At 42.0% G+C, this 23,947-nt stretch overlaps 1 protein-coding gene across 1 annotated transcript; it reads left to right on the top strand.

Moving 5' to 3' along the window:
• The first annotated feature begins 11,610 nt into the window (after positions 1-11,610).
• Positions 11,611-17,563, top strand: slitrk4 (SLIT and NTRK-like family, member 4). Its single transcript, XM_044205567.1, has 2 exons — positions 11,611-11,942; positions 12,807-17,563. The coding sequence occupies exon 2, from the start codon at positions 12,849-12,851 to the stop codon at positions 15,438-15,440; it is 2,592 nt and encodes an 863-aa protein (XP_044061502.1). The 5' UTR covers positions 11,611-11,942; positions 12,807-12,848; the 3' UTR covers positions 15,441-17,563.
• The last annotated feature ends 6,384 nt before the right edge of the window (positions 17,564-23,947 follow it).

Here is a 23,947-nt window from a genome sequence, read left to right as displayed (position 1 = left end):
TTTGTTCACAACTTTTAGATTCTTCATTTCCATTAACACCACACTCAAAGCAGTTAGAATTAATACATGCATAATACAGTGTACAGTACATGCATTTCATACTGAATCTATCAAAAACAGACTGCCAAAAATATTACAAATAATGTTACTGGAATTGAGGGCTTTGAGTATTTTTGCCACCATATGCCTCAGCACCAGTGAACTGGCTTGCCTGTGTACACTACAGCGTCAGAGAATCAGAGAATTGGCTCTCAGCCTACAAGCCACACTTACTGGCTCACAGCCTCACTGCACAATGGCTCCTTTCTCTTCCCTTACCCTGTCTTATATCATTATCGCCATGTACTGGGGAAAGATAATGATATGTACATCTATTCAACCTGGGTGACATGCTTTGCAGGGAGCCACCAAGCAGACAATCCCCTTCTCTCCTCGCTCAAACTCTCTCTTTTCTCCTCTTTCTTTTTGCGCCTCTCTCACCCTCAGCATACATGGGGCATTTGTTATTTGTCCCCTAACCTACTATGTTTTCTCTCACAGTGATTTATTTATAGGGTGCTGTTTAGCATATCAAAAGACGCCGAGGCAGAAACAGAGCGAGAGAGAGAGAGAGAGACAGTTTACCATTAATAATCATATCATTGAACTGGTATAACCATAACAGCATCAGGGAGTTTCAACATGGCAGTGAAGGCACTAAAAGAAAGAGCTCGAAGAGCTCTTCCAAATTAAAATACATGTTGGGACAAACATCCAACAGAACCTTTACATGCAGAATTCTGCAGATACTTTTTACACGTACACAGATCAACGCCAACAAATGCACGGAGAGCAGAATTAGGCAGATACCCACTGATAATTAACATTCAAAAGAGAACGCTCACATGTTTTAATCACCTTAAATCCCGCCACCTAGACACCTTAAATTCCAAAGCCCTCCAAACCTTAGTTTTCACTTTTTGTATTTGTATTTTAACTGCAAGTCTACAGTTTATTATGTATGTCTTTATTTTACACATGCTTTGGCAATGTTAACGTCTGTTTCCCATGCCAATAAAGCCCATCTGAATTGAACTGAACTGAGAGAGAGAGGGAGAGGGAGAGGGGGGGAGAGAGAGAGAGAGAAAAAGAGAGAGAGGGAGATGGAGAGAGAGGGGGAGAGAGAGAGAGAGAGGGAGAGATGGAGAGAGAGGGAGAGAGAGAGAAAGAGAGAGAGGGGGAGAGAGAGAGAAAGGGAGAGGGAGGAAGGGAGAGAGAGAGAAAGAAAGAGAGAGAGAGGGAGGGAGAGAGAGAGGGGGAGATGGAGGGAGGGAAAGAGAGAGGGAGGGAGAGAGAGAGGGGGAGATGGAGGGAGGAAGAGACTAAAGATGTTGGAAAGACGGAGTGGAAGAAGAAGAGACAGAGAGAGAGTTTATGACCTCAGGTGTGTGTGAGACTGTCACTTACACACTGTGTGGATATAATGGATAGCTATGGTCCTCAGTTGTATATATATATATATACTGTTTGATCACATAAACATGTGTTTAACATGCATTACATACAAGTGTAGTTATAGGAATAGTGATACTTCTAATAACATTTCACTAAACCATGAATATACTGTTTTGACAGTTCACTCTTGTTGTAGGAAACAGCAGTTTCTTAAGTCAAGGTCAACTTACTTCCATGATGACAACTGAGTAAGCTCCACCTACCGATGAAGACTGTGAGTGTTTCAGAGTGTTTTCAAGGTCAAGAATGAACTGTCAAGCTAAACTTTTCAGCCAGTAAGCCCTAAACGTGCTAAGAATCATGGGACGTTTGAACACAAGACAAGTGAGCAAACTCAATTTGCTGACGGAGTCTGTGTGCTGCATTCAAAAGCTCCGGAACAAGTGAGAAAAGTGATTATTGCGTCAACTCAATGAATATACTGCTAATGTAACTGATCATACCTTCCTCATGTGTTGATGGTAGCTGCTGAACATAACCATTATAAACATTTTTTGCATTCTTTCTGTATTTATTAAACGCCTAAATGAAAAAATAAATTTACATTTAGACACGATTTTTAAACAGTTCAAATTTGAAATCTGAGACATCACACGTGAAAACATCAATTTAACATGGTTCTAACATGTGAAACACATAATATTTGATAAATTCACTATGGGTTTATGTGTTCTTTTGAATTTTCACGCGTCCTTAAAACTCACATGATCTCTGCATGTGGTGTTTGGTGAAAGCCTGTAATGTAAGGCTGTGCATTACAGTAATTTAGATCAGCTGACAAGGCATTTGACACTCCGAGTCATCATGCTTAGCGATGCCTCTTAGCTGTTTTGAAATCTCTGTAAGCATCTTGCGGGTTATAGATCACATGTCTGTCTCTGTGTCTCGGGCTGCACTGTTGATGTATTGAAACACAGAATGTTCTTCATAATAAGCCGGACAACGTTGTATCCCGTTTGGAATGCATAATGTTCCCATGTTTTCCAGGTTACTACTGGAAAACATGCTAGTTTCCTGTAGCTTCTACCTTACTGACTTACTTTGCAGACACAACAGATATCGTGTTTATTACAAGCATTTGCAAGCATCCAAATAGCCAAAGAAAGACCAGCAGGACTGCTCACATTAATCAGGGTAATACAGAACGAGGTGTCCTGATACCCAAAAACAATGGACACCCTGTCCGGTGTTGTCCCACTTTCTGTATGCCATAAGAAGAAAAAAAACAGAAGCGTTCAAATCATCATCCATTTTTGGATTGGTTTGTTTGTAGTCAGTTTAACCCAGGAAAGGTTTACAGTAGTTTCACCTGAGAGCGTTAAAGGAACACTTTGACATTTGGGGCTTTTTTGCCCGAGAGATGAGAAGATTGATACCACTTTCATAGCTGTACTCTCAATATAAAGCTAGAGCCAGCAGCCGGTTAGCTTAGCTTAGCATAAAGACTGGAGTGAAAGAGCTAGCCTGGCTCCGTCCAATGGTAACAAAATGGACACATTACATCTGGTTTGTTCGATCCGAAATGGAAGTATTGTGGGTGCAGTGCCACTACACCCATAGCTAGTGAGCCGGTAGGCGGATTTTGTTACCTTTGGACAGAGCCAGGCTAGCTGGTTCCCCCTGTTTCCAGTCTTTATGCTAAGCCAAGCTAACCGGCTGCTGGCTGTAGCTTCATAGTTACCGTACAGAGATGAGAGTGGTATCACTCTTACCATCTAGTACGTGAATAAGCATATTTCCCAAAATGTTGAACCATTCCTTTAACCGGTAAGGCGCTGAGAAGCTTAAATATTGTTGCTATGGTTACCTGTAGTTTAACACAGTGTACCTTGAACACTGATTTTGAACAATGGTTAAACTGTTGACTGGAACTGTTTGAGCCACCTGTCAGCCAATCAGAAGCAAGTCGTCGGGTTGGCAACATAAAAACCAAACAACATTGGCTTTGCAGCACAAGACTTTTTCTAAGAAATCATCCAGATGCAGGTAGCAGGTGCAAATATCGGACCTCGGAATTCATATTTGCTAACTAGTCCCACAAAGCTGCGTGTTAGATATGCATATGAACAGACTATCCTAAAACAGGCCTTAACGAGACTGTGACCCACTATCAGAGTGCAGTGCACATGTGAACAAAGCCTCTGTGTGCTCATGTGGAAACTGGGGCTTGGACTGGAGTTTTGGCTGAGTGGCAGGCCAAGCCCATCGGGACAGCGAGGTGCATCTGAGCCCAATTAACCTCTGTCTATATCTTTGCGTGTCTCTGTGGACGCAGTAGATGAGCCCTGGCCTGAACCATGACAGACTCACATGGTGAGTACAGGACCCTGAAAAGACACCACAGACAACTGGATACATCCTAGAATGGGTTTGGGGTTTTTTTTTTTTTAAATTTTAGCACAGGTTGTGTGTATTTAAGGTTGGTCCAGACCCAGGAGCTCATCTCCTGTCTCCGTCCCTCTCTGGGACACTAAACAATCCCTCTATGCTTCCCAGTGTCTCTGTGACTCTGCGTTTGCATATTTCCACACGCTCTGTACACCTCAGCTGTTTGTATTAAATAGGGGAGCACCTCACACCATGGCGCACGCTGCTAAATAAATAATGAGCTATCAAACGCTGCCGATTTATGTACACTAGCCGGCATTGTAAGCATTTATTTGTCCTTTCATCGCTGGTGGAGAGAGTAATGGGCTGCACCCTCGGCTCAGAACACGCCGTCACTATCAGGGTTAAAGCTGTCCTGCAGTGCTGATAACATGCAATAATTCTGCCTTGCATTGTTACACCCAAAATAAGTGTCACGCTTTTATTTGGCTCGCCAAAAACTGATGTTCAAATTATTTTCAACATGTCAGAATGATGTGGAAAGTCTGCCGTACACATCAGGAGTCCTTGTCAAGGCTAATCTTATTTTTAGGGTTTGGGTTACAGCAAATATCGAGGTGTTAAATATCTAATTTTAGCCACCTGATGCCTGACAAACAAAAGCATAGCCGAATGAAGTGTTACCGCAATATCTCTTCAGTGGCTCCAGTCCCATTTCCACCCCTGTCCCTACAGCTCTGCTCGGGCTGCAGGTGAGAGGGGCACAGCTCTTTATTGTCGTGTTTGACACTGACCTGGTTTTTAATGAGTGTGAAAAGAAGGAAAAAAAAAATCCCATTGAATCTGCCATTTTCAGCTCTCTGTGGCCTTAAATCTGACACTGGTTCGTGTCAGTGAGACCTCAGTCTCAGCAGGCATTTCACTATTCATGCACTGTACATCACTCTGACTTCCCATCATGATCTGCACAGACACAGGCGGTCCAGACCAGTGGTTTTTAAAGCATGTGACCTCTGTGCACTTCCTTCCTTCTGTTGACTTCATTCTCCTGTCACCTGTCTACCAGGTGTGCATCAGGCAATATTCAATTTTCCGGTGGCCGTTTAATAAGAAGCAATGTCTACTTGCGACCACTAATTGCGTGTCGCATGTGCCCGAACTGTGTGCTGCTGATCCAAAGAGCGATTTTTTTCTTTTGTGGATGGCCTGAAGAGGTTAGACTATCCAGGAAAAAGAAAAAACTAGTTGGAAAACCGCCGGTCTAGACTGGCAGAAGAGAAAGATGGAGGACAGCTGTGATGGAGGTGTTGTGAAGGCTCCCTGGAATATGGTGGCTACGTGGAGACCACAGGAACAGTGAACAGTGACATTTGGGACCATTTGGGACCTCCAGAGGCAATGCCAATTCCATTTCAGGATTAAGAGTGATCCTGGTTCTGAACATTTTGTTTACTTACACAGTTTAAATTGTTTGCTTATCTTGTGTGCTTTTTTTTTTTTTTTTTTTTAAAATCCCTTTTGTAACTGCGGAGCACTTTGCAATGCTGGTTTTGAAACGTGATATATAAATAAAGTTTTCCTGACCTTTACTTACTTCCGCAAAAGGACGCTGGGATGCGGTGTCTTAGTTACTGTCACTTGCGCACATGTAGGTCAGTTCAGAATCGTGGCCCGTCCACACTGGTGTCAGGTATAGGGCACAGATCCCACTGTGAGTGACAATCAATCAGAGGAGAGCAGTGAGGCTTCAGTGTGAGCGTGGCCTGTGATTAGTGCTGACCTAGAAACACACCGGCATTGCTCCTCCATACTCTCGACTCAGAACCCTGCCGGTTGTCTTTCTAGCTTTCCAAATAAGGTCTGATTCACGTTACCCTGGGCAGCTGGTGAATGCAATGCGCTGGTTGGATAGAAAATCAGCAGCACTAAGTGGTTATAATGTGTAATGTCAGTAAACATAGTACTATTAAAACTACTCAATCCAAATAAAGCAGAAACGTGTCTCTTCTGTGGTCATATTGATAATGGACCATTTACACTGCTACACTGGTTCTCTAATTCACAGCAGGGTGTCCATGTCCCCCTTGTGAAGGCTGGTGTCCTTGTGTAAGAATTTTCTGGGTTCTTAAAAGATGAGGCTAGCAATATTTTATGTATTTCTTACTGTCAACAAATGCCATTATTCCTCCTTTGTTGTTCAATAACTATTAAAAACACCTCAATGAGCCACACTGTTGCACTGGACGACATGTTCTTTCATTACCATGAACGCATGGATGTATTATATATATATATATATATATATATATATAGTATATATATAATATATAAAGTATAAATTTGTGGGCACTTTTTAAAGATTTCAGTCTTCAGTAGAACGACATGGACGTTCTTCCATTACCATGAACGCATGGCTGTATAATATATATATATATAAAGATTTCAGTCTTCAGTAGAAACAAATAGGATTGGGGTGAGTCAGAAAGTATTGACACACAGAAGAAAGCATTATTGGATTTGGTCTTTTCATGGAATTTGTTGCCAAAAAAAGAAAATCTATTTATATATAATGATTACTTCCTTATCCTTTAAAGAAGACTGGTACTCATGTCTAAATAACATGTATGTAATTAACAATGGCGTTTCAATGTTTTGAGTGAAAGCAGCACTTGTTATAATCAGTGTGAGGACTTAAAGCGCCGATCTTGTAGTCATATCCTCACCTCCACTAATAAAATACTGTGTGCTTCACTCGCACTACACCACTGACACCAGTGGTACATTCACAGCTTCAAGCAGTCAAATCTCGGTGATCTTAATACCACATCACATTCAGCCCATTCTTACTGCTTACGTTAGACCTTCAGAAACTGCAGCCCAGGCCTCAGAATGAAAGACTGCAGGCCTCCTTTCAGTGGACCATCACGTGATGATCAGTCTTGTACTGATACTAGATTTACTGCAGGCTAAAAGACAGTTGAGGATGTCTTCCACCCAGCGTGTGCCTAATTCTTCCACCGCAGTACTATACTTCATGACTGTACAGGATTTTACAACGAAGGGCCTAAGTTTGGTTCAAAGGTGTGCGCATATTAAATGCTATTTCCTACATTTTACACATGTATCAATCTAGAAATTATGAAATCTGTCAAATTATGCTTTCCAAATGAATGGCAGTCTAATTAAAAAATGGAAATGCCGTGTAATTTTCTGTATTATTATTATTATTATCATTATTAAAGCACTAACCTTAAAATCACATTTATTATTTGTTGATAGAGACCATACTTAATGATAGATACATATTGTATGTCCATCTTCACTAAAAGGAGCACTGTCCTATACTGAATTATCTAATATTCAATATTTGATTGATGTTCAATTATAGCAAATTTTAGGACAATATTGAGTGGAAAAAAATATAGATAAAGTGGAGTTTTTACCTGAAAAATGTACAAAAGAGTTTGTAGAGTATTTTTTCAGCTCTGACTGGTGTCTGCAGTACAGTCTCACTTTTACCACTAAATTGCACATGAGAAATGTTTGATCAAATGATAATATTCCATATTTGTTCATGAAAGAAAAGAAAAAGGAGAGAACTTATTATGGAATATAAGTTTTCACGTGCTCTCTAAAAGACAAATGAATTGGCTTTTAATACCAGATTTGCATCAGTATTAGTTTTGCATCAGTGCTGCTGCTGGCAAACAGCTGCAGCAGGACAACGGTGTCCGTGACCCAAACATGCCAAAGCCATTGATCAGTGATCGTGGCAATGTGCCACACTGCTAAAAAAAAAAAATAATAATCCACGGATCATTATAAAAAACGAGGAAACAGAGAGAACAGGCCTCACCTGAGCAGCATTACCTAGCTCTTATGATTTCAGTGCAGTTACGTTTCTGACCAGATGGCGGCGACACTTCAAACACTACATTCTCAGCACAGGAGACATTCCCAGCATTCACAGTGGCTGTAAGGGACAAAACAAGAGCAAATGAGGGGTGGGACACATGAATCCCTTTAACCACGTATTAGAATGCTTTCTTTGAATTCAACAAATGGGATTAGAGCACACGAGATTCGATTTTTATTTTTTTTCCCCTGTGTTTGGACACAGGAAGCAGAGTCTCAGCCACATGGCCAGACTACCAACGACAGCTGAGACGGAAGCCGAGGCCTTGCCAACTGTCTGGCTCATTCTCTAGTAGGCCTGCTTCCCTCAGGCCACTCACAGCCAGTGTAGGAACATGTCCAAGACTGTCAAATATCAGCACACTCACACACACACACACACACACACACACACACACTCTTGCGGTCCCACGTATTAATCTACACACTGCTTGATTTGCTCTTTTCATGCAGGTGGCGGGGGTACTTTTGAAGCTGCTTATAAGAACTCAGCCATGCCCCAGTTTGCATACATCACTGTGAATCAATCAATCGAGTGAGTGGGCTTTTTTTTTTTTTTTTTTTTACACTGAACAATAAATTGCATTAGAAGGCTGCTGGACTCAGCTGAATGAGACATAATTGAGACTGAATGTTCTATCAAAACATGATAACTTCCAGTTTGAAGGTTCTTTAATTACCAGCTGGCTTTGCGGAGTGCGGGAGGTTGTATCCGAAGAAGACGACTCTAAAAGCATCGTAAATGCATTTCCTATTCAGACATTTCACTTCCATTAACGTGTACTCTTTTGTGCAATGGGTTATTGTCTGTCACAATATGTCTGTCAAACAGAAAATGAATACAGTTTCTGTTAAATGATACGTTACGTTCAATTATGCACTTTCCAGAACACAAATATCACCTTTTAATGTGAAGGTTACAAGACCATTAACGACTGCAGTTAAATGAGTCGCATTATATGTTGAGTAATATGAGTTTGTAATATGACTTTTTGGAATCAAACATAATACAATGGAGCGGTACTGTATAGCAGTAACATGGAAAAATGCTCTGTATAAGAATGTGACATGAATGGCTTCCTTTGCAACACATCCTGCTGCATATTATTAACTGCTTCTTTCATGGGCTGACAGAGCAGTAGGCTGTTAAGCAGGAAAAAGTTCATTTTTGAGCTCAGAAATAGTAGTCTGACAAAACAGTTACAACTTAACGTCGCCTTGCTTTCTGTAGTTCTGGTCGAAAGCTCCAGAAAAAAAGCCAGTAAGCGGACCTTGAGTTGGAATTGTTTTGTCAAATATGATTTCTGTTTGGAACTATTAACGCATACCAGCAAGCACAAACTGTGAACACCTGTGATGTACCAAACCTCACTGAAAAATGTGCTGAAAATGACTCTTCTCTGTATATTGAATTTTTTCTTTGGTACTGCACACTAATATCTTAAAAGTTACTAATTACTAGATGAGGTACACTGTGAATGCATTCAAAAGTAAGTAAAATAGAGTATTTATGAATTTACAGTATCTTCCATGGAGAAAATGGATATTTCCATCAAGAGTTGAATATTTCTAGGCAGTAGTGGGAAGTGGTGCAACACAAAATCAAATCAAACAGTAACCTAGGCTACAATTAGATACAGATGTAAACGTTATGGTCCTACATGTTACACAGCCATTATCACACCATGTGTTCAATACTACAGATTTTATTTTATTCTTTTAATATGAAATTATGTCGAGGTTCATTCTCACCTGCATAATTTGATACAAGATAACATCCATCCCCACTGCCAACAAATCCGCCCATCTTCCCTTTTCTCCAGCCTGGTTTTATTCACCTGTTGCAAGAGGAAACCAGAGGTGAGGCTTCCGGTGAGGCCGAGCACTGTCAGGTTTCAGGTGCGACTCCCTTTTCTCCCATGGGTGTCAGCTGCAGGGACAAGAGCGCGGGCGCGGGCGCTGCGCCGCTGAACTCAGCCGGGGACTCATCTCACGTTAATAAAGAAACAGATAGATAGAAACACACACATATATATATATTGTCAGTCATTTTAAGGAGCTTATCCAATTTTGGGAAGAAATAATATTAGAAGCAGGGGTGTAGCCGTACCTTAATGCGCTCATCTCCTCCTCCTCTCCACCGCGCCATCCATCTCCTCTCCTCTCTGCTCCGATCCGTTCTCTACTGCAAAACACACAGAAAGGGAGAAAAATGGGAACCGCATACAAGCCTCTGATTGACTGATTTCCCACCTCCTTCTCCTTTTTTCCCCTCTTGCTGCCCGTCTGACTGCAGCACTCCTGAATTAATAACCCCCTCTCCTCTTCCTCCCCCCACCCCCCCTCCTCTCTCCATCCCTACTATTTAAAATGCCGCTCACATGCGCGCTCCCGTGCCCGGGTTTAAGCACACACACTCCCGCTCTCGCTCCCTCGGTCTCTCTCCAGTCGGACCTCGGGGACGCGCTCAGGTCGTGTCACGCAAGTCAAGTCCAATGCGACGATTTGGCAGGTAAAGCCCCCCCCCCACACACACACACACACACACACTCCCCCTCCTCGCTTTTCATCAGCTTTGATCTTGATCCCCTTGGAGGTTACACAGGGAGGGAAAAAATAAAACAGGTGAGAGCATTCTTGTTTTAAAATTTCCAAAAAAAAAAAAAAAAATCGGATAATTAGAAAATCATAATAAACTGTCAGAAACACAGCCATTAATGTGTGCGCTGAAAATATCGGATCTGTATCAAGGTCTGAAGTTTTTTTTTTTTGGTGAGACCCCCCCCCCTCCTCCCCTCCCACCTGCCTCCTCCTCCTCTCTCTCTCTCTCTCTCTCTCTACATCTCTGCATTCTCCTCTTTTAGTCGTGTGGGAAGCTCAGTGAATGCGGCTGCAGAAGGAGCCAGCACACACTCATGCGCCTAACACGGATTCTGTTCTGTCTTACAGGAGGGGGGAACACAAGCCTGCTTTCCTCTCTAACCCTAACTCCCTCCATTTTTTCCAACTGGATATTTTTGGCTTTAAAAATCCCCACATCTCCTCTCCAAGTTGTTTTTTATTACAATTTCTGTGGACCGATGGAAACGGGAGAAAGCGCGGAGTTTCCAGCTCCTCACTTGCACCGCAGCGGACTAAAGGCTGAATAACTGCATTATTCATTTTTACGCACCGGTTTCTGTTGTCCTGACTTGTCTCTCTTGTTTCTCTCTGTGCTTCTCCGCTCCCGCCCCCCGCCATAGCCCTTCTTTTCACATCCGTCCTTTTTTTTCTTCCCTCCCGTTGGATGGAGACTGAAATAAGCATCTCTTCTCCCGCTACGTGCAAATAAACTGATCGCTGAAGAGAAAATAACTGCTTTGCACGGGGTCAGAGCAAAGGACTGGATTTATGCTGCCTGAAAGTAAAGATAATATACTGATACTCATAACCTGATGGGAGCGTTTTGGCTGCTTTTTCACTCTGAAGCATTATCACGGTGCGCAACTTCGCTCGAAACAAACCAGTATTTATTCATTGGATCGTTGGGGGTTGCTGAGCCGAAGTGAAGCCAGACGCACAGTGTTGGCCATCATCTCTCCCCCATTTGTCTCCTCTCCTCTGCTCATCTCCCTTCTCCAGTTTCCCCCTGAAAAAAAAAAAAAAAACTCCAAAGAATGAAGGACTTATTTCACCGCATCAGCGATCGCCTTGCGCCTTTTTTCACGCCTTGGAGTCGCCGGACGCGCTGTCAAGATCTCTAGAAGCTGTCTGCCTCTCCCTTTCTCTCTGTCTTTCCCTATCTCTCTCTCACTCTCCTCCTCTCTCTCCTTTCTCCCACTCTCTCGGTCTCTATCTCCTGCAACCAAATGAATGCTCTCCCATGGAGGTAGTACAGCCACCTTGGGGACCGAACGACCAGAGGGGTGATTTTTCCAAGCAAGAGGAGCCCGTCAGCAAGAGACGCATCGGGTGAAATCGGAGCGTCCCCCTCCCCTCTCCTTTCTCTCCATCTCCACCGCACCCCCCTCCAGTTTGCCTGGCTCGAGTTGATATACAGTAGCCTACATGGGGATATAGGGGCTGGAGAAACCTTGTTGCGCCCCTATAACTGTCTGCGTTGTACTTCAGCTGGGAGGACTGTTTGCGCACGTCTCCATCCATGTCTCACCAATGCTGCCCCGTGTCTCCAGAGGGAGCCGCATTCATTACCACCTCAGCTTTGGGTACGTCTAATTTATCTAAATTTCATCTATGTTCCTTTAAAATAGTACCAGATTTATTTATTTTTTTCTACATTTGAGGATCATTTTTCTTTCTTTTCCTATTTGGTGTCAAATATGGGGGGGGGGGAAATGTTCTCTGTGTGATAAATGAGTGCCACTCAAACCCTCTCAATATGTCAGCATTGGACACAGTCCCAATTCTTCCTCTTCCTCTTGCTCTCACAGTTGCTTTCCTAAATAACCTGAATGTGCTGCTTAGTGGTGGTGGTGTTGCTGCTGGCTTAAAATGAGATCTCCATGAAAAAGAGAACTGCAGCTCTTTGACTTTGATTATTTTGAATATGCTGAGAGGGGAAGAATATAGTCTGCTGCTGTCTTAGACATTTTCCAAAACGATGCTTCATGCTTTGGATGTCGGAATAAGATGCATAGATGTGCAGCAGTTCATGGGTTTGAGTAATTTCCAAAGCATATGGTACTTTTCCGGCAGTATTAAATAATCTGCATCAGACATCCAATGATTAGGGTGAATCTTTGTGTCAAAGCTACTCACTGCAATGATTCTAACAAAAAGTGCAATAATTACAAATGTACAGCATTAACATGGCAATTTGCATATTATATTTACAGTAAAAGGTAATAATACCATCCCTGATGTGGTTTTTAGATTTTAAGAAAGCTGGAAAAAATATTAAATGTTGCAATTTCAGTATAATCAATATCAAGTATTTATTTTGATGGTTTGTTTTCTGTGTGTGTGTGTGTGTGTGCGCATGAACATGCATCTCTGGGCTTGTTTGCACATATGTACCCCTGTGTGTGTGAATGTATGTGCATGCACCTGTCTTTTTTTTTTCTCCAAAGGTTACTAAATGGTTTTCTGGGGGAGGATTTCTAACCGGCGAGATGCTGCTCGTACTCCTACTGGCAGCCTTTTCTTCTTCCATCTCCGGCTCCCTCTCCTCCTCCCTCTCCTCCCCCTCCATGTCGGACGGACCCCAGATGGCAGACCCGTCCGCCTCGGACTTGATGGCTGAGACCTGCAGCGCCTGCTCCTGCATGTCGGTGGAAAACGTGCTGTACGTCAACTGCGAGAAGATCACTGTCTATCGACCCACGCAGCTCATCCCACCGGCCTCGTCCCTATACCACCTGAACTTCCAAAACAACTTCTTAATCATACTATACCCAAACTCGTTCCTTAACTTTACCCATGCTGTGTCACTGCAGCTGGGGAACAATAAACTGCAGAACATTGAAGGTGGAGCGTTCATGGGGATGAGCTCATTGAAACAGCTGCACCTGAACAATAATGAGTTAAAGGTGCTGCGAGCAGACACTTTCCAAGGGATAGAAAACTTGGAATATCTTCAGGCTGACTACAACTTGATAAAATACATTGAAAAGGGAGCATTTAACAAACTGCACAAGCTAAAAGTGCTCATCCTGAATGATAATCTCATACAGGCACTTCCTGACAACATATTTCGCTTTGCCTCGCTCACACACCTGGATATAAGGGGGAACAGGATCCAGAAGCTTCCTTATTTGGGGGTTCTGGAGCATATTGGGCGCATTGTAGAGCTGCAGCTGGATGACAACCCCTGGAATTGTACCTGTGATTTAGCACCTCTCAAGGCATGGCTTGAAAACATGCCCTATAATATTTTTATCGGCGAGGCCATATGTGAAACACCAAGTGACTTGTACGGGAGGCTCCTGAAAGAAACCAACAAACAGGAGCTTTGTCCCATGGGAACAGGAAGTGACTTTGATGTAAGGATGCCGCCCGCACCGCCTGATAATGGGCAGTCACCCTCCAAAATGTCCCCAACTACGGTGGCTCCCATAGCCACAAAAGCGCCAAAAACCACTGACTCATCTAAGATTTACGGTAATGGTATTGTGGCTGGTTTACCCCCTTTTGGAAGAAATAGCCAGATTGTTTCCTTTCAGACACGGACCCCTCCATTGTTGTGTCCACAGCCCTGCAGCTGTAAAGCCCACCCCTCTGACTTTGGCATCAGCGTCAGCTGTCAGGAGAGGAATATTAAAAATTTAGCTGATCTCATTCCCAAACCCCCAAATGCCAAGAAACTTCACCTGAGTGGGAATTACATCCGTGACATAAGCCCAACTGATTTCCAAGGGTTTGAGGGCTTAGATTTGCTACATCTTGGCAGCAATCAAATTGTCACAGTCCAGAAAGGCGTGTTTGCTAACCTCACTAACTTAAGGAGACTGTATTTGAATGGAAACCAACTTGAACAGTTACACCCAGAGATGTTTCTGGGCCTCTCAAACCTACAGTACCTATATTTGGAATACAATGCCATAAAAGAAATATTAGCGGGCACATTTGATTCAATGCCGAACCTGCAACTCCTGTATCTCAACAACAATGTTCTGCGGAGTCTCCCCGCCTACGTGTTTTCGGGTGTCTCTTTAGCCAGACTGAATCTGAAAAACAACCACTTCATGACCCTGCCAGTGAGTGGTGTCTTGGACCAGCTGCGATCATTGACCCAGATAGACCTGGAAGGCAACCCGTGGGAGTGTTCCTGCGATCTTGTCGCCCTCAAACTCTGGCTAGAGAAGCTAAGTGATGGAGTGGCTGCCAAAGAGGTGAAATGTGCCTCCCCTGTGCAGTTCTCCAACATAGAGCTGCGCCTCTTGAAAAATGAGATCCTGTGCCCTAAACTTGTTGCGAGACCACCGTTTATTCTCACTAGCGCCACCCCTGTATTGACCTCAGTGTCGCCTGCCGGAGTTGGCAAAGCACCACCGGGAGGGCCGGTGCCCCTCTCCATCATGATCCTCAGCATCCTCGTAGTACTTATCCTTACTGTGTTCGTGGCCTTCTGCCTTCTAGTCTTTGTCCTGAGGCGGAATAAAAAACCAGTGGGCAGGCAGGAGGGGCTTGGGAATCAGGAGTGCGGCTCCATGTCGTTGCAGCTCCGCAGACACAGCCACAAATCTGGCAAAAAAGGCTCCATCCCCGGAGACGACTTGGGAGGCGAGACATTCATCCCCCAGACCATCGAGCACATTGGCAAGAGCCACACCTGTGGGATCGGACGTTCCTCAGACATGGATGCTGGGTTTAAGTTTGCAGACTCGCAGAGGCAGAAGATCATCCTCCGGAACAGTGCCGACAAGGATAAAGACTCGCTTTCCACCCTGGAGCGCAACAAACGCCTCAGCACCATCGACGAACTCGAGGAGTTTCTCCCCCACAGAGAGCCCAGCATGTTCATCCAGAACTTCCTGGACAGCAAAAGAGATTTCAACAGTATAGGGATGGGCGGGTACGAAATCCGCTACCCGGAGAAAACGCTGGATAAAAAGATGAAGAAGTCGTCGCTGATAGGCGGGAACCACAGTAAGATCGTGGTGGAGCAGAGAAAAAGTGAGTATTACGAGCTGAAAGCCAAGCTCCAAGGAACACCTGATTACCTGCAGGTGCTGGAGGAGCAGACTGCGCTGAGTAAAATGTAGGGATTGTTGTGTTTGATTTAGTGCATTGATTACACAGATACACAAGGAAGTCAGACACACATACAGGCAGACAGACAGCCAAACACATTTCCTCTCTTTTCTCTCATTCTTTCTCCCCCTCTGGCCACACACAAACACCATTCAGCCCCCCAAGATCTCTCGCTTTCTGCATTCACCTCCCTCTCTGCAGCCACACATGCACACACACTCCCACACACAGCAACAAAGTGCCTTCTGGAAATCCTTAATGACCAATGCAGAGATGGACAAAATGGCTCCACACTACAAAAGCTATTACTAGAATCAACGTGGATCTATTTCACAGTAAAAGACCTTTTGGATTATCCATGCCACTACATGTATGAATCCCACATACATACCACAGGACACCCTCAAAAGCAACCAGACAGTCATAGTATTTTTTGCTGCTATTGAAATGGGTACTTATCTTCTTATTTTTGTTGTTCTTGTTGGTCTTTTTCTCCTCCTTTTGTTTTTCCAACCAAATCAAAGGGTCTTGAAAACAGTGCTTGAGAATATACCTCGCTGTGTTCAACCCTCGTTTAAAAAAGAGAAAAAAGAAAAAGGAGGGCACGTTGGTTGTTGTTCTTTTGATCTGGAAGGTATCCAAAATCACTTCTTCTGGGATAAGATTAACAGAGTTGGGGACTCAATGGATGCTACTTTGCTTTTTTAATTTTATTTACGGGGATATCGGTTTGTTCTTGGGGATACTCTCTGGAGTCGGCTGCAGACTCTCTGCCATCTTGTATGGATTACACACCCGTAGCAGTATACCTGCTCTTTGCCGGGAGGCTAAACCCCTGGCCCCTGTTTTCCATTCATGGGAATTGGAGGCACTGCAAAACTCTTTTGGGGAATGATTTTGTGACTTGTTCTCTTTGTGTAAAGAGCCATGTTAAATATAGTGTCTTCTGAATGGAGTTGTGTTTCTTTTCAAAATTGCTACTTACAGTAACTGTATGTTTTGGGTGAAATCTAACGGCACATACACTGTCAGAGGATGTTGTTTCTGAAAAATGAAAAACCCAAGGATAAAAAATTACAAAGCTGCTTGCCATGTAAGCGTAACCTGGAATTTATTTTGTAAGTCTTACATTATTTGTATCTGTGGGACTGGTTTGTAAAATACAAGGAAGGACAAGCATCTACACATGCACACACAGACACACACAAACACACACACTGTTCGACGGAGCATCATCATCAAGAGACTACAAGCCAGAATTGTCAAACAAACCGCTAATATAATTCAATCGGTGATCCACCTCCCCTTGTCAGCTCTCAATTCGTAGTAAAAAAATTTAACAACATAGTTAATTTATTTTTCTATGCAGGATTATTTAAAGAGTTATTGGTATTATTTAAAAAGAATAATACGCAAAGAGTGGAAAGGACTTGATAGAATGATGCATCAGAGCTAATCAGAGCGAAGTGACTGTTGTGTCAAGTGTCAATTCAAGGGTTTTTGTTTCTCTCAGTTTACTGAAGAACTCGACCCGCTGGACGAGGGTTGTGAAATGTGATCTGTGATGTTTCCTTTTTATTGTGTCGCACGACAAGCTGAGGCCTGATAGAGTCTGTGAAGTTTCAAGCAGTTTCCTTATTCTTATATCTCCCACAGTATCTTGTAAAAGGTTTCTTATTAACATTATGCAACCAAAATAAATGTGCATTAAACTTGATATGGTTCCAGAATTGTTGGGATGGGAATGGAGACATTCGCGGGACGAGGAAGGCTGCAAATTCAAGCTCTAAATTGTCAGATCTGGGCAGAATCATATCATAAAACATCATGTGCAATATTAGTAAAAATGCTCAGTCATGATGGCTTCAAATAATTTTGTTTAATTTATTTAGTTTGAGGTTATATTGTCAAGACAGGTTCTATTTCGAAATTCTTTTATCAACCTAACTCTATCCGGTCCTTATTTAAAAAGTATTGTTACGTTAAAATTATGAGTGTTACAAATGAATAGAATGTATCTTGGAAAGTATAATAAATACAATTTTCTATCGGTCATAAATCTCCTGTATATTGGTTCATTTTCTCTTGTATAATCATGTTGAAATCAAGGTATTAAAATCAGCACCTATTTGCACTGTGTCCCCCTATTTCTTTTAGTTTACATCATCTTAGCTTTTCTAGGCTGCTTCAAAAAGAGATTCTTCCACTGAAACTGCCAACTCCTTTATACCCCGCTTTGAGTTTTTTTACACAACAAGTTGGATTGTCTGACAGCTCAGTGTTGGAGAGACTCCAGCTCAAGTGACAGAATGTTGTACTTGTTTTGTTCATGTTCAAACACTGGCTGCCCTTCAAGCATAATATATGTTTGCTTAGTCTGCTTAGTTTGAGGAAACTGGCTGTGGAAACTGCTGCTTGTTACACTTAAGGCCATGAAACCATTTGTGCTTTACCACAGAGTTAAGAACCACATCTTATGGTGTTGGTGTACGTTCCGTCAACACTATTAGTTCAAATCTAAATTTAAGCAAAAAAAATGCCAAACTAAACATCTGAAGCTTGAAAATATCATTTCAACATGTAAAATTAAGCATCGTTAATGTAGCCACCTTCACATTCCTTAGCATGATCTCTTTTTTTGTCTCTCTTTCTGTTGTTTCCACGTCCAAACAATTCGTCTTACTTTTGAAGCTTTTTGGCACTGAGCTTATTGTCTAGCAGGTATCTTCGCTCCGTGTGTTTTTAGGGAACTATCAAACATTCATGCCTGTTCCATTTTGGGGTTAAAATTCAGATTTTTCTGTTTCTGTGTTAATCCAACCTATGGGGCTTTTGGGAAACCAAGTAGCAGAAAGTATGACTCATCCAGACGCCAGAGAATTGTCCTCATTAATTATTAATACCCTTGGCAGTTATGAACTAAAAAAGGGATATGTTGGGAGGTATGAATCTGATATGTCCACCCCCTCCAAACTCTCCCTCTCTTCCCCATCTTTCCACCTTCCTCTGTCATACTTTCGTCATCATTCCGCTCTGTAATAGAGCAGAAAATATCATTTGGATACTTGAAAAAAAGACTCAAATTGGCTGGAAAACTGTCTTTTCAGCCCAACATCTTACTGCAGTGACTTGGCTCCTGCGCAGGGTTCTGTTCCTGGAAGCTCCAGGGGTCCTTGAGGGGCTACCACAGCATCATTAGAAATCAGAGAAATAGTTTATTTTCACTGTAATTTAACCCACTAGACATTAGTACAATGAAAACTGTACAAGGAGCCTGATAGTCGTTCTTTCTCTCCTCACCTGCTGTAGAGACAGTTGTGCAATTCTGTGCTGACTCCTAACTGTAAAATCCTCTGTGTTGTGCCTCAGAGTATATTCTTATCTGATGGGGTTTACTGGTGAAATGCACGTCTATTCCAAGCACTGCTGGAATAGGAGGGTAGCATGCATTCAGTTTAGAATTGGCCACAAGGGGCGCTGTGAGCTAAGAACACAGCAGAGAGTGTGACCTGCAGGAGGATTACTGTTGTGTCAAGGCTTTTAGTTAAAAAAAGAAAAGAGAGAAAGAAAGAAAAGAAATACTTTTCGTTAATTCTCTTTGAAGTATTGTCTTAACTTGAACTCTTTTTCTGGGAATTTCAAGGCAAAGGTCATTTCAAAGGCTTTTGATGATGATGCTGATTCTTATTTTTTTTCCAGGAATGAGTAATACGAGTTAATGTGAACATCGGGCCAAGGTCTACTCGGAAAACAATAGAAGTAACAAAAAAAGCAAGTAGTAGCAGACTGATCAAAAGAAAAGGAATACAAGTGGCCAAATTAAATTAAACATTCAAGTGTGCATATATAATGTGCAACAATGATAAAAACAACAACTCTACAGTCAGTGGCTGTTTTTGACAATCATGTTTTCTCAAACTCTACAACTGAATTTATTTCTATTTTCCACTGCATGCAAGTACATTTCACTCCGTTTTCCATCAGTTGTCACTTTAGGATGTCTTCATTTTTCTCTGGATTGGTGCTGGTTTTGTCTGAGATCAAACGCATATTGTACACACACCTGGGAAAAATAACCTCTTTTTCTCACATCATTTAAACATGGTTTTGTGCTGTTTGTGTGGTTCAGATCTCCTCGTAAAACTCTAAAAGTGTCAGATTTCAAAGATGTCATTTTTGCCTGTGTTAACGTAGCCTCCTTCACATTCCTTAGCATGTTCTTTTTTGTCTCTCTTTCTGTTGTTTCCACGTCCAAACATCCCAAATTTGCTCTTTCTTTTTAAGATTTTGAAGCTTTTTTGGCACCGACCTTATTGTTCTGCAGGTATCATCGTTCCATCTGTTTTTAGGCACCTATCAAATGATGAAGATGATGATTCTTATTATTTCCAGGAATGAGTAATAAGAGTATATGTGAACAATGGGTCAAGGTCTACTTGGGAAACAATAGAAGCAACAAGTATTCACAGACTGATCAAAAGAAAAGGAATACTGGGGAAAATAACCTCTTTTTCTCAGGTGTGTGTCTCACAGCAGTGGTTCCCAGCCTGGGGCTTGGGCCCAACCACAGTGATGCGAGATAAATCTGAGCGGTGGTGAGATGATTAACAGGATAGGAAAGCAGAGAAAAAAAACATTCATGCTGCAAAACATTAGATGAAGATGATGTTTTTGAATAACTGTATCTCTACAGCGCTCTAAATATTCTTAAAGTTAAAAAAAAAGTGAGGAACAGCCAACCGAAGAGTGCGACAGATTACAAGTACTACTCGTTAGTTGTTTTAAGGGGTCACGAGCCAAAAGGTTGGAAACCACTGTGTTTAGCCATCTTATTCCCAATTTCATGAGTAATTCTGTCTTGAACTACAGACATCTGAACAATTCTTCACATTGCAAAGCTGCAGCCTAGTCATTGTTATTGACAGCGGATACGTATGCAAAGGCACTGCTTTTAAAAAGCACCTGGAAGTCTTGGATGTCAAACTCTCCCAACAGCACTTGAATTCAGCAGTTTCAGTAAAAATGAAAATGTTGTACGATTGAGATCATTTTAATTCACTTTTTGAACTTTCATAATAACATGAGAGAGGGTTAGGGTCTGTTAAAATATACTGGTTATTGTATTGAAACTCAATTACCCATCTTTCCATCTGTGTTCTGCATCTCTTTCCTTTTTTCTTTTTTTTTACGTATCTTTGGAAACTGAACAGATAAATTAGGCTAAATTTGTGTCTGCAGGGCAGCAGTCAGTACTCTTTTATGGACAATTCTATAAAAAAGTTGGGAAGTGAGGAACCAAGAGTTTCAAGGATATATAGCATATGAATATGAATATGTTAATTTTTTTTACCGCTGTCATTTTGGCACATGTTGGAGTATACATATTAAACTGTTCTTCGCGTGTTGATTGAAGTCCATGACCTCAAAACTGATGGTTGCCATTCAAAAGTCCATCAGTCACAAAGTGATTTTATTTAAACTTTTCTCATTAACCCTGATTTCCCACTTCCATTTTACCTTAAGCAATTTTAAAGTGGCGTACATAACATGTGTTCTATGTTTGTCTGAGTGAAATATTTTAATTGAGAACGCCATGTTTTTTTATAGTTAGCAACATTAAACCAAATGCAAATATTCAAAATGACATTTACCAAAACTGAAGCCTGTTTTTATTGGTCTTTTGAATCTTGAGCTAAATTTGAATGACCATACCAGTGTGTTTGCAACTAGAAATTAGGGTTAGATAATGTACTTTTTATGAGTTCGAGTATCGTCATCGGAGTAAAATGTGTCAATATCTGTACTCTGTACTCTGTACTACTAAATATAGCAACTGTTATAAAAAAAACTTGCTCTGTAAATAGTTCTCATACTCTTGTGACCAAAAGCATTGCTCTGAAGCTCAATTCTGAGGCTGTTCTGTAAATAGTTTCCTAATAAGTATAGCAACTTCTGATCAACCCATATCAATTTCAGGCTTAAATTCAACAACTTCCGGATAGCCCCGCCCACTTCTGGGTCAAGCACCACCCACTCCGCCCCCGCCCATTCCGAGTAGGGATACGAATTCAGATCATTTAGCTGGTTGAACAGATACAGATAATGGGGTGCTCGCTCATCCCCACTAGAAATCATGCATACTTACAAACATACATACAGCTGTGCACGTTTAGATTTCACACAGTTTTAAAAGTCTGCAACTTTTCACACACACACACATATATACTGTATATATATACATATATATACACACACACACACACATATATATATATATATATATATATATACCTGTATATATATATATCATTATGAAACCAGTGACTCTTAAGTTTTTCTCTGTACTCTTGGTTGTGTTTATGTGCGATTTGCTTTAATTACACTGTTATTTTCTCTGTAACACCTTATTAAGCTGTGGGGGCACATTTGTAGCAGCGATGGCCCATGTCTGCTGAATGCCAACAATGTGCTCAGGAATGGCACCGGAGCATTTTTGGCATCCGCTGCGGTCAGGCGGCCATTTGAGGAGGGATGGAAGGGGATGGCATCTCCCCGGTTGCCGCAAATTACTCAATGCATCCCCAATGAGAGGAAAACAATGCCTCGCCTCCCCACCAGCTGCCTCATTAAACGTGGACAAATCCACCAGTGCTGCTCTGTTGTAGCTACTTGGCTTTCATTTTCACACCATTTAGTGACATTCATAAAAGCCGATCAGAGGAAAGCTCCTGTCACCTGTCTGTCGAGGCCATCGCAGCCTCAAGAGAGTCAACCTTTAAAGAGTTAAAACACAAATGTTATTGGGATTATTTCATTCATGCCTTCCTCTTGATATACAGAAGGATTTGCGTGTGCTTCTTTAGCCCCTACGGTCATGAAACTTATTGTGCAAACTTTCAGCAGAGACATGGCATCTTTTCACAGGACAGCTGCGATGTGTTAAAATCGTACTTTTTCCTGGCTTTAATTTAATGCAGCCACATATTAAAGGACAGCACTCCAGTAGAATTTCACAGCCCCTCCAGAGCATATTTGGCCTCCATGTCCACACCATTAAATTGATTCCATTTCTCATTCAAATTCTGTCCTTTGAATCCTTTTTTTTTGCACCAGCTTGCTCTGAAAAGGATAATGAGTTCCTGACCAAAATGAGATAGCCACCTCCTAAAAAAGTGACACCCGCTCTCACAAAATAACTACAGCCATTATTCAATGATACTATTATTACCTGTCTGCCAGGCTAATAGTTATATTTTGTCTTTGCTTTGAGTAGTGAACATCAGGAAGCATTGTTTGAGAAGATCCTGTCATATATAATTTCCGTTATCAAAGCATCGTTTCATAGTGTACATATCCCTTTTCTTCTAAAACATGGAGTCCAATTACCTTTGTTGCATGGCAATGGTTGGTGTGTTCACTTTTAATCCAGGGGTGTAATTAACGGGTCACGTTGCGTCATGTCGGTGTAAGGTTCCCATACGTGACCATGTTAGTGAACTTGGATTTCCAGTGCGTGAGGATTGTAAAACTGGGCCAACTCAAGGTGGATCATAAAGGGTATTTATGGAACAAAAACCATGTTACAAAAGCCTGTTAGAGATAATTGTTATAGGTAACCTCAACATGTCGATTTCAACAGCATGAATTATACACGCTCACACTCACTCCCAGTCCTTACACTGTTAACTGTGTCAAAATGTTCCATCTGACTCCCAGTCCACCTAATAACATGTTTTCACGTGTTGGCTGATTAGACCTCTTATCTAGACTGTGTGGGTGTACGCAAACTACACTTGACATCTCCCTCACGTTCCAGTTACTTGGATCTGTTAGGGCGGGTCAACTTACCCTGTTATTATTCTTATTGGTGGAGACGGGGGGGGGGGAGACATTTTGACGTTGTCGTAGCAGGAAAAGCACAGGTGCAACAAATTCAGTAAGTGATGGCTCAGTTTCATCAGGTGTCCCAGTAAGCCATGACAGCGAGCCAACATGCTCAATACCGGGGCCCTGGAACTAGCTCACCTAAACGGAACACAGTCATTTTTAATGTTATCAATTACTTCTCTGCTTTTCCTGCTATGACATGCCAAAATGTGCCACTGTGAAAAACACAGCCTCAACGCTAAACCGAACCATCTCTGAAAGATGCATGTCTTGCATGCTGCTGACAGATGTCCTGTAGGGAGATGGGCGTGTTTTTAGAGAGTGTGCAAGCTGCAGATAGACCTGTGTCCCAGTTCCATTCCGTACTACATGCTAATTGTGAGGAGGTTTTGTGTATATAGTGTGTTCACAGTGTACAAAAGTGACAAAATGAAGTCCAGTCATTCCAATCAGTATGCATAATGGAGGAGCTACACACAGCTTCAAAGAATGTTGGTAAAACAGCAGCAGCTATTAAATCTGTTATGGTTGGCATATATTTGCTAAGAATTAATGTGTAGCATGGAAATAACACGTACTGCACATAATTCTCTTGTTAGTCCACAATGGTAAAGCACATTGATTTCTTGTA

The sequence above is a fragment of the Siniperca chuatsi genome, linkage group LG8 (assembly GCF_020085105.1).
Source record: "Siniperca chuatsi isolate FFG_IHB_CAS linkage group LG8, ASM2008510v1, whole genome shotgun sequence".
NCBI lineage: Eukaryota > Metazoa > Chordata > Actinopteri > Centrarchiformes > Sinipercidae > Siniperca > Siniperca chuatsi.
The sequence above is the reverse complement of the archived record's forward strand: the minus strand, read 5'-3'. Positions and strand labels throughout refer to the sequence as shown.